This window comes from Haemaphysalis longicornis, unplaced genomic scaffold (assembly GCF_048455015.1).
Source record: "Haemaphysalis longicornis isolate Haplotype H1 unplaced genomic scaffold, Haemaphysalis longicornis Haplotype H1 scaffold_7, whole genome shotgun sequence".
Taxonomy (NCBI): domain Eukaryota; kingdom Metazoa; phylum Arthropoda; class Arachnida; order Ixodida; family Ixodidae; genus Haemaphysalis; species Haemaphysalis longicornis.
Genome location: NW_027526422.1, coordinates 136,160,972 through 136,178,138, shown reverse-complemented (window position 1 = coordinate 136,178,138; position 17,167 = coordinate 136,160,972). Strand labels below are relative to the sequence as shown.

General features: G+C 46.9%; 1 protein-coding gene across 1 annotated transcript in view; it reads right to left on the bottom strand.

Annotated features, from left to right (window-relative positions):
- Nucleotides 1–1,368: 1,368 nt before the first annotated feature.
- The window catches only part of LOC144146557 (uncharacterized), a 30,202-nt gene continuing 14,403 nt past the window's right edge, over nucleotides 1,369–17,167 (bottom strand). Inside the window, exons 3-5 of the mRNA XM_077678501.1 lie at nucleotides 4,554–4,759; nucleotides 1,892–2,699; nucleotides 1,369–1,501 (exon numbers count right to left, since the gene is read on the bottom strand). Of these exons, the coding sequence (XP_077534627.1) occupies nucleotides 1,500–1,501; nucleotides 1,892–2,699; nucleotides 4,554–4,759 (1,016 nt within the window). The 3' untranslated portion in view covers nucleotides 1,369–1,499. The remainder of the gene's footprint in view (nucleotides 1,502–1,891; nucleotides 2,700–4,553; nucleotides 4,760–17,167) is intronic.

Sequence of the window (17,167 nt, the reverse complement as noted above, 5' to 3'; positions counted from 1 at the left end):
AGGTCCGCCACACCATCTACGCGGATGACATCACGCTGTGGGTCCCCGGGGGCAGCAACGGCCACATCGAGGACGCGTTGCAGACAGCGGTGAACGCCATCGAAGACCAGCTCATCGGCACGGGACTGCGGTGCTCGCCGCAGAAGTCAGAGCTGGCTGCTGATCGTCCCACCGCCGGGCAGGTACCGCAAGAAAGAGGCAGACGAATCGGCAAACATCCACATACGAACGAAGGACGGCACAGTCATCCCCAGGGTCGCCACTCTCCGGGTCCTCGGCATGCAAATTGAGGCCAGCAGAAGCAACAAGACCGCGGTGGACCGCCTCGTCACCAAGATCGGCGAGGGGGCCCGACTCATCCGGAGGGTGTCGACGCGGCACAATGGAATGAAGGAGGCCAGCCTCCTCCGCCTGCTCCAGTCCTTCGCGATAAGCCACGTCGCCTACGTCGGGGCGTTCCACTTCTGGCTGCGCCAGGAGAGGGACCGCATCAACGCGGACATCCGCAAGGCGTACAGGACGGCCCTGGGCTTGCTAAATAGCACCAGCATGGCCCGGCTGCTCGAGCTCGGGGTGCACAACACCCTCGAGGAGATCAGCGAGGCCCAACGAACGGCGCAACTCGAGCGCCTCGCCACCACGAGCTCGGGCAGGCGTACCCTGGAACGCCTCGGGCTGGCGGGCACGTCGTCGCAGCAGAACGAGACAGCGCAGCAACAGCAGCGGCAGCAGCTCCAGCCGGAGGTGACGTTGCGACTCCGGAGCCTCCCGCTGCTCCGCAACGTGCATCCCGACCGCAAACGAGGTCGCAGAGAAGCGAGGGCCCGCGCTCTCGCCGCAACGCACGCCAAGGACACGGGCGCCCTGTACGTGGACGCCTAGTCCCGAAGACGTCGTGAACGTGGGTGGTATGTGGAGGCTCTGCGCAGCCCGACCTCCCACATCCTGCTGGCCATAAATAAAGTCTTTCTCTCTCTCTTTCTAGGATGGAAGGTGATTGCTAAGGTAGTGATTGAACTTGCCCCGGGCGGTTGTTCAGCCCTTCCCTCTGGAACTAAGAACCATGAGAACTCCTGGGTTCCCTGAAACAAATATTTTGACTACACTTTACGAAGACCACATAGTTAAATGAAATAGACGTGCAAACTTTATTTTTCTTAATTAAGAAAACAAATTTTAACAACTCTATTTGCAGTTCAGAAATTGTGAAGGCACAATGGTTAGCCATTTGGGACGTTACTAAAAACTGCTGCCTCGCACAGCGCTCAGCTTCAATTCTTCAACGGCCATATCACTCAGCTGGTCATAACCTTTGAAAAATACGCGTTCATTCCGAATAACAAAAAAAAACCATGCAGGACAAGTGAGTTCAACAGTGTCATACTTTATTTTGGCCGCTCTTTCATCTGACCGTAACGGCAGTGGGAACGATGCTCCTGCTAAATTGTTTAAACATCCTAGTTCTTGAAGATGAGAGAGCCCGCTTTTGGGAAGCAGATTTCTGAAAGAAGGAGAAAAACACACTTAGTATGAGGGTTCTTTGGACCTCTTAAAGCACAATGACTAATTCTTCAAACGACAGCAGTATCATTTTGTACCACTATTTTCTATGCGTTACAGCATCTGTGGTCTTTGCGCTACTATCTTTAAAAATTCACTCAGAGACTATCACAATAAAGGGCGCAAGGCAACAATAATGGCCACAATTTAAGGTATAAAAATGAAATCAAGAAGAGTAGAACGCGCCGCTTCATGGCAGATGGTTTCTATGGAACCGAACAATAGGGGTGTCTAGTCTTGTGGTCGTCTGGGAAAAAGGTACCCATTTAGAATCTCCCCGGTGTTATTCGTGGTAAATATTACAACATTAAAACGAACTAAAGATACTTACACTTCTTCTTGCGGAGGAGGGCGCTGTAGTGGAAGGGAGAGCCAAGGCCGTAGCCGTAGTTCAGGCCGTAGGCGCCCAGACCGTGGCCGAAACCGTAGTGGCCGACACCGTAGCCGTAGTGGCCAACACCATAGCCATAGACTGGGGCGGCGTGGGCAACACCGTAGGTGCCGACGAATGGGGCGGCATGGGCGAAACCGTAAGAGCCGACGACTGGGGTGGCGTGGGCAACGGTTGCCACAGCTGGAGCGTGGTGGACGGCGGTGGTGGTGGTGACAGCTGGGGCCGCAGCCACGACTGAGGCTGGGCGGACGACACTGGTCACGGCGGGGTAAGTGGGGTAGCCAGCAGCGTAGGTAGCCACTGGGGCAGCGTGTGCAATGGTAGCCACGGCTGGAGCAGCGGTGTAAGTTGACACGGTCTTGGCAACAGCTGGGGCAGCGAAGGAGTAGGCGGAAACTGGGGCAGCAGCGTAGGTAGCGACGGGGGCAGCGTGAGCGACGGTGGCCACGGCTGGGGCGTGGTGGACGGCGGTCACAGCCGGAGCAGCGGTGTAAGTGGACACGGTCTTGGAGACAGCTGGAGTGGCGACGGGGTAGCCGACGGCTGGGGCGTAGCCGTAGCCGAGGCCGAGACCAGAGTAACCGACGCCATGGGCAAGGCCATAGTGGGACAGGCCATAGCCGGCGTATCCAAGGCCGCCGTAACCAAGGCCATGTCCAAGGCCATAGCCGAGGCCATAGCCGGGGAATCCGGTGTAGCCAGCGAGGGCACTGGTGGCCAGGGCAAGGACGATACAGGCGCGGATCTGCACAGCAAAAAGGTAGGAAATGATTTGCACCGTCAGTTGTAGATGACGAATCATTTTTCAGATAAAAAGTTTGTGTGAGGTAATGAGTAGTTATGTACACTGATCGATGAAATCGACTAAGCATTAACAATAACCAAGTGATTCTGACCCACATCGTTATGCGCCTGCCAAAACCAAAGCGGGAAATGTGACTTAAATGTGTTATCCTCTCTAGGGATCAAGTTGCATTACAATTCTTACGGAGATCATTTTTTTCCATAAGCAGTGCCTTGAAAAGGAAGACATTCGCTGGTTTAGGGAACTTATCTTCCCCTGTATAGTGTATGGGAAAAGCTCTGTAGTCAAATGCCAAGCTCTTGAAGGAATTAATCTGCCAAGGCTTACACAGGTATGGAAGTTGCTCACGAAATAATAAAATTTATAGGGTTGTTGGAAGTTTTATAAAAAAGCCAATAAAGAAATGGCATTTGTCCGCAAAGTAGTATACTTTAAAAAGTTAGAATGTGTGTAATTTTGTGTTGCAGTTGAATTAACGTTTTGAACAATGATTTAAGTTAGGTCAAAACTGAAGTTGGGAAAATGTGAACAAGATAAACTACTCCAACCGAAGTCATTACATCAATTGAATTTGTGGGGTTTAACAAGAGGTTCTATTTGGAAAAATATAGATCGGTGTGGTCTTTTCTTGTATTTACCCTATTTTTTGCCTTGCCCTACCCTTATGCGGCACTGTATTGTCGTAGCTTGCCTTACCCTTTTTTCCTATTTTTTCTTCTTTTTTCAATACAGTCTAACTAGTCTAGAACTCTACTTTAACCCCGATATGTTTGTTGTTGGTACTCATAATTCGGGTTAATTCTCAGTTCGCCGAAAGCGAGAACAACGTTGTTTATTGTTCGCCTTAGAACAGGATTAGTGGAAATCACACTAGCGTATGCTCATCCAGTATTGCTTTCAGACTACTCAGAATTTTTGCAGCAGAGTAGCGTGACACACACTGAAATGTCCTGGTACAGGTCAGTCTCAGAGCATATGAAAAACATGCTCAAGAATTAGGGGACATATATTGTTCGAAATACTAAGCCCATGACACTGTGCTAGTGATGACAAAACAACCTCCTGTACAAACATTTGACATTGTTGGAATTTTACAAGAGCCTGGCAAAAAAAGTGCCGCAGGAATAACTTTGCGGATACGATGAAACTCCGCTGCTTCAAAACAGGTTAATGCTGCACTCCAAAGTGAGCCGAAATTTCGATTTGAGTCAAGGAGTTTTTCAGTTCAAAATTGTTTACCCAAGTCACGCTCGCGCTTTCATACCGTAAAGAATGCTTTATATAAATCTGAAGGCCAGGGTACAAATACTCGACTTAGCAATGACACCTTTTGGCACAAAAAATGACAGATCTCATGTACAACTCATAAGCGTCCGTGTAAAGCTCAGAAACACAGTTGTATCCTAGCGCCATGCCTCACGTGTGCAGTGAGTGGTATCAGCCGAACACCATTAAAAAAAGCCGAGAAGTACGTTTGTTTAAAATTTACTTAGAACATAACTTTGAACATCGGTAATCGGATAAAGACTTCAACTGGGTAAGTAGTAGGACATGATATGATTTTAGAGAAGCTAACTTGCATAAGCGCATGGAAGGGTGAACATTGTTCTATAAATCGTATGTTAGTAATAAACTGGCCATTGTGGCAATGCTCCCGTTTGTCACTATTCTAAAACCTTATTTTTACAAATTTCTAAGTTGAGTTTTGCGGCTGCATCGCTTATGCAGTTAACACCCCTTCCAGAGTTCGTGATATAGAAAGTTGTATGAGCGATCCTTGATAGAAGGGCTTACCATGGTCTCTGTCAGCTGCTGTTGTTCCAACTGCTGAAGGTGCGGCCGCAAGGGCAGCCTTTTATACAAAACAGCTTGTAGGTGGCACTGCACAAGTTTTACAGCGAGCCGAGAAGATGAAACAGGAAAGGCGAAAGTGACAGAAGGACTTCGACTTTTGCCAAAAATAAAGAAATACATGCAACAGTGGCCGGTACCACCCGGCGCTTCATCCCCATAGCAAATGAGCTTGGAATGTCAGTGGCCGCAGGGTTTATGCCGTCAAGAAAGAAGGCGGGCTTCGCAGCGACCTTGACAGCCCTGCGTGTTGCTCTGAGTAACGTCGTACCTGTGGACTTCTGATTAGATCTTACTTGGATGAAATTTTTTCACGCCGATCAATAAAGCGGCTGAAAACCACAGAATGCGTACGTGCCGCGATTTTACGCGTACGTCAGCAATGGCGTAGAATGTTATAACATTTATCATAGGAGCCAGTAAAAGGCAGTTGTGGGAGGCATAGGGTTAACCTCTGTTTTATAATGGCAGTAAACAGAATAGGAGCGAACGGGATGCCAACTGACGAATACATTAGCAAATTAAAGGAGGGACATCTGTAGGAAAAACGAAGAAAAGTTTCCTCTGGGCTGGTTTTCTCGTGACGTTAATATACAAAATTTTTAACAGCAGTCAGAAACACAGGTTGCTGAAACTGAAAAAACTCACTTAAGCTAAATCGCAATTTTTTTTTCCTTCACGCTGTACTTACTCAAATTCCTAATCAGAAAGCTCGTCTATATAAAAATCACTGGTACTCACTCATCTCATTTGTGATCGTACTCACAGTAATAACTCCGTACAAGTACTCGTATTTCATCTGTACTCACTCGTACTAAACTCATCTTCACTCACTTGTATTCAATCTGTACTCACCTGACATCCACTAGTACTCACATTTTTTTACTAGTTCGTTGTGGCAATCGGCTACTTGCTTTCAAGAGCTTCACTATCTCTACATTCTCGACTGAGCCCGAACCAGAGACCAGAAAACGCTTCCAGCCTGTCCGAGTTGGTTCTCCTGGTTTTCTTTTCACCATTTCGTCTAACTGAAATAGAAGAAAACTTTTCTGGTTCACGAATTTGAAGACCGAGAAAGAGTGTCTTCCGCGTGCATTGTGCATGCTAGCACCCTCCGCAGCCCCGGTCTATGAACAATTTTAACAAAGAAAGTTAAGGGAAGCCACCCATGCTTGCCCGGGCTTTCACTACGGCAACCCCGTGACGTCGTCTTGCCGAGAGCAGCAACACCGTGAAAGAGAGAAAGGAGAGAGGTGCAACTTTCCACCTCAACACCTCATTTCATCTTCCTTTAAGAAGGCGCACCGCGAAATGCGTGAGAAACGTGCAGGCACGTCGAGAATCGAGTGCGTCATAAAACGCACAAGTTTCTACTCGCGACTACAGTACTTATGAGTACTACTCGCGAGTGCATGTACACATAGTACATGACTCGCGAGTACTGTATTCATGAGTGAATACTACTCATCAGGTACTGTACTCTTGAGTGTACTGTACTCATGACTCATTAGTACAGTGCCTCATCAGTGTACAGTACCTCATGACTCATGAGGTACGGTACTCATTACTTACCAGTACTGTACTCATGAGTGAATACTGTTCTCATGAGTACAGTACTGGGGAGTGCGGTGCTCAAGAGTCCTTGCACTAGCGAGAAGTACTCATGAGTACTGTGATCGTGAGTACGCTCCTCTCAAGTACATCCATTAACGTCTGTACTCACTCGTCATTGCACTCTCTTTTTGTCGGGGTCTCTACTAACCTTCGTGCTCACTCTTCAGTTTGAGTACCATACGACGGATTTCTCTTCCCATTAAACACAAAAGGCCTGGACACTCGACTTTGTGGTGGCACTAAATCCAAGTTCAACAGGGAAAAATGTCACGATATATGGCGCGTGAGTACTGCGACACGCAAAATTTGATGTAGTTTTAGAAAACGTCCAGCGCCTGAACCATTGGAGGAGCAATACATGAGGCGAGGAGCCTGTAGCTGTTTGGCCGTTACATGGCAGAAAAGCCCGTTACATGGCAGCAAAGGCCGTTACATGGCAGGGGCCGCAGAAGACAATAGTCCTTCCACGACACTTCCCGGGAGGCGAGCAGATACGCTGCAATATTTCTTTCCGGAATGACAGCTTTGATGACGTCTTAATATGTGCGGCCCCTATATACAAACACCCATCCGCAATTTACAAAAGTATTGTGGAATATTCTAGAGCCCCTGAGTAGCCATTTAAACTCAGCTCGATCAGCTAGTGCTGAACGCACATAGCGAACAGGTTTCTTAGTTTTCGGAAGGTTACTCTTTTCTCCATTGAGATTAAGTTTTGCTCTCAACCTCACGATTCTCTAATCGCTGCTCTCAATCTTGTCTAGCAACTGCACAATACCTTTGTTGTCACGTAACATGAAGTCATTTTCGTTTTACCGTTGAGAACTTTCCGTGACCCTTTCATATATTTTCGTTTCGAGAAGAATGGGTTTATTAACCTCAGGTTATTTCTCTCCTCAAAAGGCACCTGTCTAGCCCCTCGACTGTTGCGAATGACTATTCCAAACTTGAAATGCCAGTGGATGCTGCCTGGAACCATGGGTCAATTGACCGTAGTCGGATAGCGCGAAGACACCAGGCATTCGCGCGCGGGGCATTCTTCTATAAAAAAGACAATAAGTTGTATTCTATTTCTCCCTTTCTCTTTCTCTCTCTTTATCTCTCTCTCTCTCCACCACTGACATTTCTCCCATTTGCTTCTCGTCTGCTTTTGCGTTAACGGTTGCCTACTAAAATAGATAACAGCATGACATCACCTACCCACCCCGATGGCTCAGTGGCTATGGCGTTGTGAGGCTGACCTAAAAAATATGGTTCGATTCCTAGCCACGGCGGCCACTTTTCTGATGGAAGCGAAAAGCAAAAATGACCGTGTGTTAAAAATTTCGGAGGACGTAGAATATCCTCAGGTGGTCAAAATTATTCCGGAGTACAGCACTACAGCGCGCCTTATCGCCTCTGTAGCGTCGATGCGCTAATCATCATAATCAATGAATTAATTACGTCATGTTTAGGGAAGGGTGTTGCAGTTACGAACGGGTGCAAGGTCGAGGACATGAAAAGTTAGGGTGGGTTACTCGGTTAGTCCAAGTGCGGTTAGTCCAAGGACAATACAGGTCACCATCACGATTGAGTCGGCGGACGTGATTACAGCAATTCTGAGGGCTTATAGGTAGTTAGCTCCTCGGCTAAGAGATTGCGTCGCAACTGGGAACCCTAATATAATAATTGTTTGATCACAGCAAAATAGGCAAATAAGACAATGGCCGCAAATAAGACAATGACAAAGGACGGACTGCACAGGGAACGGACGGCACTCCGGCGATAAAAGCAAAATATGGATTCAGTTCCACTCAACGCTTGAAAGCTGTCGGAAGTGCGTAGCATTGATTCGCCAGTGTATCTCTAGCGCTATTTGGGTGAGTACCTTGTGTGTATCTTCTGTTGATTTGTGCTTTGGTTTAGTTTTTTGGGTTTTTATTATTTGTACCATCGGAACTGTTTAAACTTCAGCTTGGTCCGTGTGGATCGTTAGCAGAAAACTCCGCTCCGCGAAGTGGAGAGGGGAAATTAGCTAAGCCAAGAAGTGTGAGGGAAGGTGGCGAGGAGGCAATGAGCCTACTTAGCTGGTGCGGGAGTGGGCGCTTCAAGAAAAAAAAAACTTCCCATGGCCCGAATCGAACCTGGTTCTATCGCGTTATGAAGCCGGCGTCTTTACGCCTCGCACGCTTGAATTCCCTAGCGGGCCGTGTCGAAAGCAGCCGCGGGACGCTTCAGCCCGCTCACCCCTGCCGCCGCTGCTTTTGGAGACGTTCAACGCGGAGATTTACCGTTTGCACGTGATTGAAGTACATAATAATGTGAAGCAATCAGTATGGTCGCAAATGTGGTGTGTTTACGAAAGTTTAAACGTTTCTGACACGATCTTACGGGGGTACATGCGGTCTGTATGAGCGCCATGTGTGTTTCACAGACCAACATCTCGAAGCTGACATTTGCATGAAGGTCATTGTAACTCCACTGCATGTAATTTACTAACAGTTTCTCTGTAAGATGCGTTTCCTCAGATGGTTGTGCTAGGTCTTTAAAGTTGTGCTTCGGCTTGACGGCTTTCATCATCTCCGACAGATATCCCCCGCGGTCAGGGCGGCGATGAAGTAAACCATATCCGCGAATAAACGCTTCTTGGAAACGTCACCATATGACACAGGGATCCTCCAGAAAGTAGCACAAACTAAAATCAGATGGTGTTATTAGATGCCACACTCTTGTAACTACACGTTTTAAGGTTTGTGAACTGGCTATCTTTTACTTCCCAAGATTCGTCCGCCCATGATCATTGTTCGTTGATCTCGAAAAACATACGGAAACTGAAGACACAGCCTGCGTGTGTGAGTAATAAAACGTTCATTCCTTGATTTCCTTTTGCCGTCTGACAAACCATAGTTAGGCGTCCCCGTCCCCCCATGTTCAGATGAATTGCAGTGAATTCCTTATCTAGTTGGGTATGGTGCGTCCTACCTAGCTTACGTCTAGACACCGTCCTTACCATTTCCTAAGCTGCTTTGGGTTTTTTTTTTCATTCCCGTACGAGATATTCTGTTTCTTCCCGAATTGCACACCATTTATTATTCCGTGTACACAAGCACTGTTTCTTCCCGAATTGCACTCCATTCATAATTCCGTGGTTTTATTAAATTTCCTTGCTTTCTGTTATGAGGCATGAGTGTGTACATATTTAACGACGTATAGCCTTAAACTATGCTAACATATTCGAGAGGGTTATACTCTTTTTAAAGCCACAAGGGGTTGTACGTTATTGCTATAATCACCTCCCCGAACAGATTTTTCTATGAATTATATCTTCGAAACGAATGCCGCATTTGCTGACCCCGCTGCAAGAAGAAAATTTGAGCGTGATACTGCACCAGTATCACGCCTAAACAAGGCGTCAATATAAATCACTGTGTCTCAAGTTTTCGGAGGGGACAGTGGTCATATGCTGCTGCCGTCGTTGACTACCATCAGAGTGTTCAGGACGCGCGCCGAATCGCGCCCTCGGCAAGCTTTTGCTGGCGTTCGAGCACACTACGAAGCCGCAGCTGCTCTTTGAAATTACCGAAAGGTACTGTTTGCTTACAGACATGAGCATAAAAAGTTGTTCGGAACGCGGAAAGGCAAAACGAAGCGTAAGAGAATCACAACTTTGCATGAGCCTCTATCAGCCACCCAACGCTCATCCCGTAATCGCGGTGCTGAAGGTGTGGCAGGCGGCACAGCCATCGCGAAGCTAGAGGCGTATACGATTGTGCTATCATCGCAATCGGCGAGCAGAGCATGTCGTGTGGGTTCGTAGAGCGGGCGTTGGCTTTGGATGTTGGTTGAGTTAAAGGGGACTTTGGCTTCCCATTTCGGCAATTTGAATGTTGGGGCCCTATTCTCGACTGCACAAATTGCCGGCAATTCAGGCAATTTTCCGGAAGTCTTTTCTGATTGGCTTTCAATTTTGGTCACGTGCTTCCGGTTGACAAAGCGGTTGTGTGTGCTGTCGTCATTTTGACGTTTCATGTCGTCTACGGACACCAGTTCTAAAGTTTGCCTTATTTCTCGTTACTAAAGGCGAATAATTCTTGGCCGGCAATGAAAAACCAGACAAAATGCGGCGGACATGACAACGTAAGCCTGTCTTTGCTATTCAACAACAATACTGCTTGTAATACACACCCCCTCTGTGATTGGCTGAGAAGGCGTGACGTAATTTAAACAGTTGGCGGGAACGATTACGTCATGCATTGGCAACTTCAGCCTGCGTAAAAGTGACGTAATGCTACGTAACAGCTTGAAAATGGCGGCTGTTTTTGTCGCAAAATACAAGCAAAATAGGGCACAATATTGCCCCGGCTTACGGCGCCGCGAAATGTGCGGCAATTTGCAGCAGGCGCAGTTTCGCATGCGCGCTGTTTAAAGCATGTTTCCTACCGAAACAAAGTATAGTTTCAACTGCTTCCAAGTCAGCGATCATGGGACATACAAATAACATGCAGTATTTTGCTTTTATGTTTGGCAATGAAATAAAAATTATTTGTTTGCCGTAACCGCAACATAAGAGGGCAGTACAAGCCTCTCCATGCCAAAGAGAACCCAATGCATGGCATTTGTCCATACTTGTCCTAGTAAGCTGTTGGGTCACATGATCGAACTCAAGAGAAAAATAACAATGAAAAGTGACGATTTAGTTCATTACAGCGCTGATTGCAGTCGAGCTTGACGAATGAGTGAATCGGCGACATCGGTGTGCTCCGCGGTTATCAGGCGTAGCGCTTCGCTGCTGTTATGTGTCATAGAAGCGATGGTCGCGGCCGTCTTTTACTGTGATCACGCCATAAACTTGTAACACAGCAGCAGAGGATGGCGTGGCGGCGGTGGCGGCAGGGAAGGTGATAACGCAACAAAGCTTGCATTGTAACAGAGAGCCCAGCTATATTAATAAAAGCGATTGAAAGAAATAAATAGAGACGATAAAAAAATTGTGTGATGTTCTTTAGCTCGGCATCCGCCTTTCTCTCGCTTTTGGATCAACGTTACTCGATCGCCTTGTGGTGTTGGCGCCAAATTTGACCTCCAGAAATGTGTTTTTCTTGCCAGCCTCAGCTACCGTCTTAATTTTTATAGTACATGCCAAGTGTTTTTATATCTTTCTTGCACAATATTTGATACCTTGGTAGCTATATTTATGAGTGACTCGTCAAATTACACTTCATGTCGTCATAGCTATAGGTGCAGCACGTCACTGATTGCTTACGTCGTGCTTACGCAAAAAAACATGGGCGAAATGCCGGCAATTTGTGCAGTCGAGAATAGGGCCCTTGGTCTTTAGGAGGCTGGATTGGGAATTTTCATTCAGCTCAGCTTTCTGTGAGAAAGCTTCGCTTAAAACCATGTTTTCCTTCGGAAAGGTGCAGACCTAAGAAAAGCCAAGTTAAATCGAGTCCAGACCCCCGGCTTCGCCGTTTCCTCAGTCTTTACATGCCAATTGCGAAGTTCTCGGAATTTTTCTGTATATTGATGTTATTTCTGTCTGTGCTGATTTATTTTTCTTTGTTTTGCTTTTCTTTACCTGTTTTAATCAACTCGTGTACAATTACCCCTCAAATGTCTTGTGTTTCGGCCTGTGTCCCACATGGGTATGCGCCCCGAATAGAGGAAAGACAGCAGAGTGAGTGGAAAACTTTATCAGACGAGAGGCCATGGGGCCCTGGGGGGAGCAAGGATGAGGGGAAAAGGGGAAGGTCACAACTCGCACAATGAACACAGTTGCAGTCTTGGCGTCCTAATTACAAAATGAACACATAAAAGTCAGTCAGTGGCACTAAGATGCACAGCTCACACTTAAATGTACAGTTCACTCTGAAAACAGTGCACGCTGCAGTCAGTTCACATTGTAGGTAGAACGGGGAAGTCTGCCAGGCCGTTACACTGATTTGTAAAGTTCGTTTTCAAGGGCGTACTCGGTGATTGCTTCTAGTGTGGTGGGATCGTCGGGGACCCGACTAACATGTTCCTGTTCAGTCGCAGGGGCGGGACCTAGAGTTAAAAACTGGTAGCGATTGCAGTCGAATAATGGACAAAGCCAAATTAAGTGATAAAGATTTGGTGGGCCTTCACGACTACAGTGGGGGCATCGGCACAGTTTGGATCCACATTGAGCTGTCCATTTATAAATAATGTGGGTGGTGTACGCTTCATTCGTATACACTGTATAGGCGAATACTTCCTTCCCCCGGACGCGATAAGCGCTTGAGAGGGGCAAGGATGCCAACAGGCAGTCATCGGAGAAGGCTGCTGGAAACTCGCCTGTTGCGCCTAAGGCTGCCATGGTCCGTTCCAGTGCCTTTGTCTTTCTGCGGCACAGAAAGGCTGGCCGACTGCCGTGGAAATGTGTGTCACACCGTCGACTCATTTGTCGCAGAGACGGCTCATCTGCCGCTCCAGGAGCACGTTTACTTTTCTGGTCAGGTTCACTTTCTTTTTGTTTTCTCCCTTCTTATTCTTTTTTCTCTCTTCTGAGCTCCCTGACTGACTGAAGTTTCCTCTGCTTCCCAATTTGGTCTTACCTAATTCGTTTCAGGACTAAACAAATCCCTCTTGGCCTACCTTCCTAAGTGGGTATGCGCCATTGGACTGGCGGGACGCTCAATGACATTGGAGGAACAAAATCCCGGGCTCCTAAAGTGCGCCGCACTTAAAACAATGTAAGAATTTCTATAACAGCTTCACTGTAATACATTGCAGGCAGAACAATGACAAAGCGCTCTCAACGATTGATTAGTTACCATCGGCGACAAAAGCAACAACCTGCTTTTGTTGCTAACAGCCCCAGAGAGCAGTGCGAACCCGGATTTACAAAGAAAGACTTTGCATTAAGGCACAAATGAAGAAGAAAGCAAAACGCTTAGAAATTTACAAATGCTGCCCCGGTTCTGTCGGCCAGAACCGTAGCGTTCTTGTGCTGTTTTTTTTTTTAATCTACTGTGTGCACGGAATAGCGCAGCTGTGCGTCCTTGTGGTCAGTTCAAGGAAACGCGTCCCCCGACTGCGTGCAAGCCATGCGCGGAACGGATGGAGGCGTAGAAATTCTTGAAGTGCACACGGGACCTACGTGGCCTGCATCCTGGAGCAGCCCATGAGATTTTCAACGCAAGTCACGCATCGCGGGTGTCAGCGATGTTTACGCTGAAAAGAAAAATGTACTCGAGGGAGTTCATTCACGGTCGTTACCTGTACAAAGGAGCACACGTTTTTGTGCTGCACCAGATTTTTATACACGCGCTGCGATCCGCGTATGCCATCAGCTGAAGGTCTTGTGGCGTCGCAGCTGACGCCGCCTAATAAAGGCGAAGCTACAATTGTTGCTTTCGTTTGTTGCTAAACTTTGCGCTTTCAAACATCCCCGAACCGTAAGGGATTCGAAAGGCAGATTTGAGCAAGCGATAAAGACCGAGGAGAAGTAAGGTGCGCTAAGTAGCCATTTCTGATGATTGAAAACACAATATGCGGCGCACTTTTTTTTTTCATTATTGGCATGTCTACCTAAAGATACGTGAGTGAATTCGTACAACTAATGATTGGGGCTCCATTGAACAATTTCAATGACGTGGTCAGTTGTTATTGCTTTAGTTTATTATTGAAGCGGACAAAGAAAAACCCAGCTCCTTGGGTCTACTAAATCTGTTTACGTGATTTCAAGACGAAAGCCTGGGGATTACTAACGAATAATTCTTTGCTTCTCCGTAGGGCTAGCGTCTCACTTTTACCTTTGGGTTCTTTACCTTTTGGTGCAAATTACCGTATTTGCATGATTTCAATTCACCCGAGGTTGTAACGCACAGATCTGTTTGCCTCACAAATTTGAACAAAAAAAATCCGCTGATTCTACCGCGTAGATTTAGAACAGGATTTTTGGGAGGAGTTCGTGTACTTGGCAATGCGGCTATCTGAGTTGAAACCGATTTCGGCTTTAAGCCCGATTATAACATACATCTTTTTGATACCAACTTGTAGCAAAAATGGTGCATGTTAGAATCTGCACATCAGGTAATTTCACGTCCCCCTTTGCTGCCATGTGAAGTTTACATTCATGTCTTCAGTTTTGTTTCTTTATCTTTCGGCGCGAAATTACTGAACAAACTAACTGGTAACACGACAGAGCCTCCATGGAATCAGAGTTGTAGTGTGCTGTTGTTCTACTCAGGCGCCGTCACATATTACCTGATTGATTGATTGATTGATTGATTGTAGGGTTTAACGCGCCGACGCAACGCAGGCGATGAGGCGCGCCGTAGTGGAGGGCTCCGGATTAATTTTGACCACCTGGGTATCTTTAACGTGCGCCGAAATCTCGTACACACGGGCGTTTTTGCTTTTCGCCTCCATCAGAAAAGCGGCCGCCGCGGCCGGGAATCGAACCCGCGACCTCGTGCTCAGCAGCGTCACATATTACCTGGCACACAGAATATTAATTTTGGTTCCACTGCTGCAAACGTGCGGAGATAGCGCGGTGTTAACACACTTGGCTCCTGCCGTGATGACCGGGTACAAATATCATACGTGTTTTACTGTTTTCCGCCACCTGTGGCCATTTATAACAGCGAAGCTGTGGAGCACGTGGCAGTTTTTCTTGTCGGCAGTTACAAATACCAAGAAATTGCCGAACGCCCGCTCGTTTGTGCGTGCGTAGCGGTGATCGCACAGCGTTCCGGCGCACGTTTGCCAAGGCAAGCATACCCACTTTGGGAAATTGGCCAAAATTGGCCAAAAAAGAATTCGAGCGTTTTCCGTAATCGCGGCAACACTTGCTCGGAAAGAGAAAGACACGTCATAGTGTACGCCCCTTCAAGGTGATGTCCAATGAATATCACTTTCGAAAAAATTAACTAAGCTCACACTTATACCAACAATGATGGAGTAAAAGTTTTGGCGGCGGTGAAGAAGAAGCAAATCGACTGCAATCGTGTACTTAAACCACCTTGATGGTCGGGAAGGTTGCGAACAGGCCACATTGCACTGGATGGTCTGCCGTGCTTATTCCATGAATACGATGATTCCCTTTATCTATTAAAATTCGCATTTGCCCTTTTGGGCAAAATTACTGCAGAGCAGTCTCCTAAAAAGACAACCTTCCCCGCATGCCACATCACTGGCTGGTAAAAGCCAACGTAGGAGCGGCGTTGTCACGAGATGTTTGGTCGTCACAAACATTTAGCGCTTACCGCAGCTGCCAAAATACAAAACTATGCCGCACGACACCGTGACACCGCATTTTCAAGTAATTTCGCCCCATTAGCGTCGTATTTTGTGTTTTCGTGCTTATTCTGCGGGAAATGACTTGAACCAGCCCTGATTACAAGTTTGGTTATAAGCGAGTTTGATTGACAAGGTGGAATTTTTTCTTACTGCGAAATTTCTGAGAAAGCTGCATTGCTGCTCTTTGTAGCCGTTGGGCTGCATTTTAGGTGGATGTCAAATCTTATTTTGTAGTTGCATTCAGAGCGGCCTGAGAGCGCATCCGAAATCCAGTTGTAAGAAAAATGTACTTCCAAGCGCTTCTTCCCAAGACCTTGCATATTTCTTGTAATAGCAAACCTGTCAAATACAAGCACGAAGAAATCGAAATTATTTATATACCCACGCGACATACCTATAGGGCTTTCCGGAAGCCACCCATCACCAATACGAATCAACTAATACCCATCGCGTCGGTCTTGACGGACCATCACGGCGTGACAGTCCTCTGTAGCCATTATATCGTTACAGTGAAAGGCGAGTTTAGTTCTATTACAGGACGGGAGTCCACAGGAACTGGACAGGGCGCTCGAGGCACCCTCACATTTCAGGGAGCCTCTTCGTCTTCAACACAATTATAGAGAATTCCCATCCGTAATGTACCCGTCCAACTGATGTGAATCGTCACAATATCTACAAAACTCTATTGCCACCACCACTGCGGATGCCATGGCAGGTCTCACGGCCGAACCGGCATGCCTCCAATTATCTGCGAGGACACTTTCTCCAACAAGTATGTACAAAGAGGCTCAAAACTCGACCTCGTGGCGTCAGTTCAATTCAAATTCAATAGGTAAAAAATGTCATGACACATGGCGCAGAAGTAGTGACACAAGCGAAATTTGAAAAGATTTATCAAACCTTCATAGAGCTTGTTATGTCAAGAGAACTACGGGAGGCGAAGGGTTGGAAGGTGGGCGGCGTAGACAGAACAGCCAGTTATGTCGCAAAAAGCTGCACAAAACCCTGTCTTTCCACTAAAATTACAGCGAACCGAACAGATACGCGGCCATTGTTTACTTTGGTAGTTGCAGCTTTGATGAGGTCTTGATAAGTAAGGCTTCTTTGTGCAAATACGCAACAGAATATTACAAAAATATTAGAAATATTCACAAAAATTCTACGGCAAATTATTCCCAGAAGAAAATCCGTTCGACCAAATAGCGCTGAAAGAACATAGCGCATGATTTTATCCACCATCTTTCAGTCTCTCCTTGCCTGCTTCACCACTGATGGCGTGAGACCTGCTGCTTAGTTTGCTGCAGTCCAGTCATGGTGGACGACGTCACAGAAAATTCTATGGCATTCGAGACTAGTAGTTTCCTTTGTGTAATGATATCAGTGGCACCGTCCCGTCAGTCATTAATAATTTCGTGCACCACCTCGGGCATCATCCGCAACAGTCATCATAATCATCATCATCATAAACAACTTACTAGGTCCACTGCAGAACGAAGGCCTCTACCATCGACCTTCAACCATGCACTCCTTCACTGCGCTGCTAGAGTCCATTCTTTGCTGCGTATTTCGTCATTCGTCTCGCCATCGAGTTATTGGCCTTCACATTCTTTTAGCTTCTTCTAGCGTCTTCCCCTTCTTCTGTTTCGTACGTCAAGTTTGACGATTGGGTTTTCAGGCATAATTGTTCTTTTCTGGGTTCG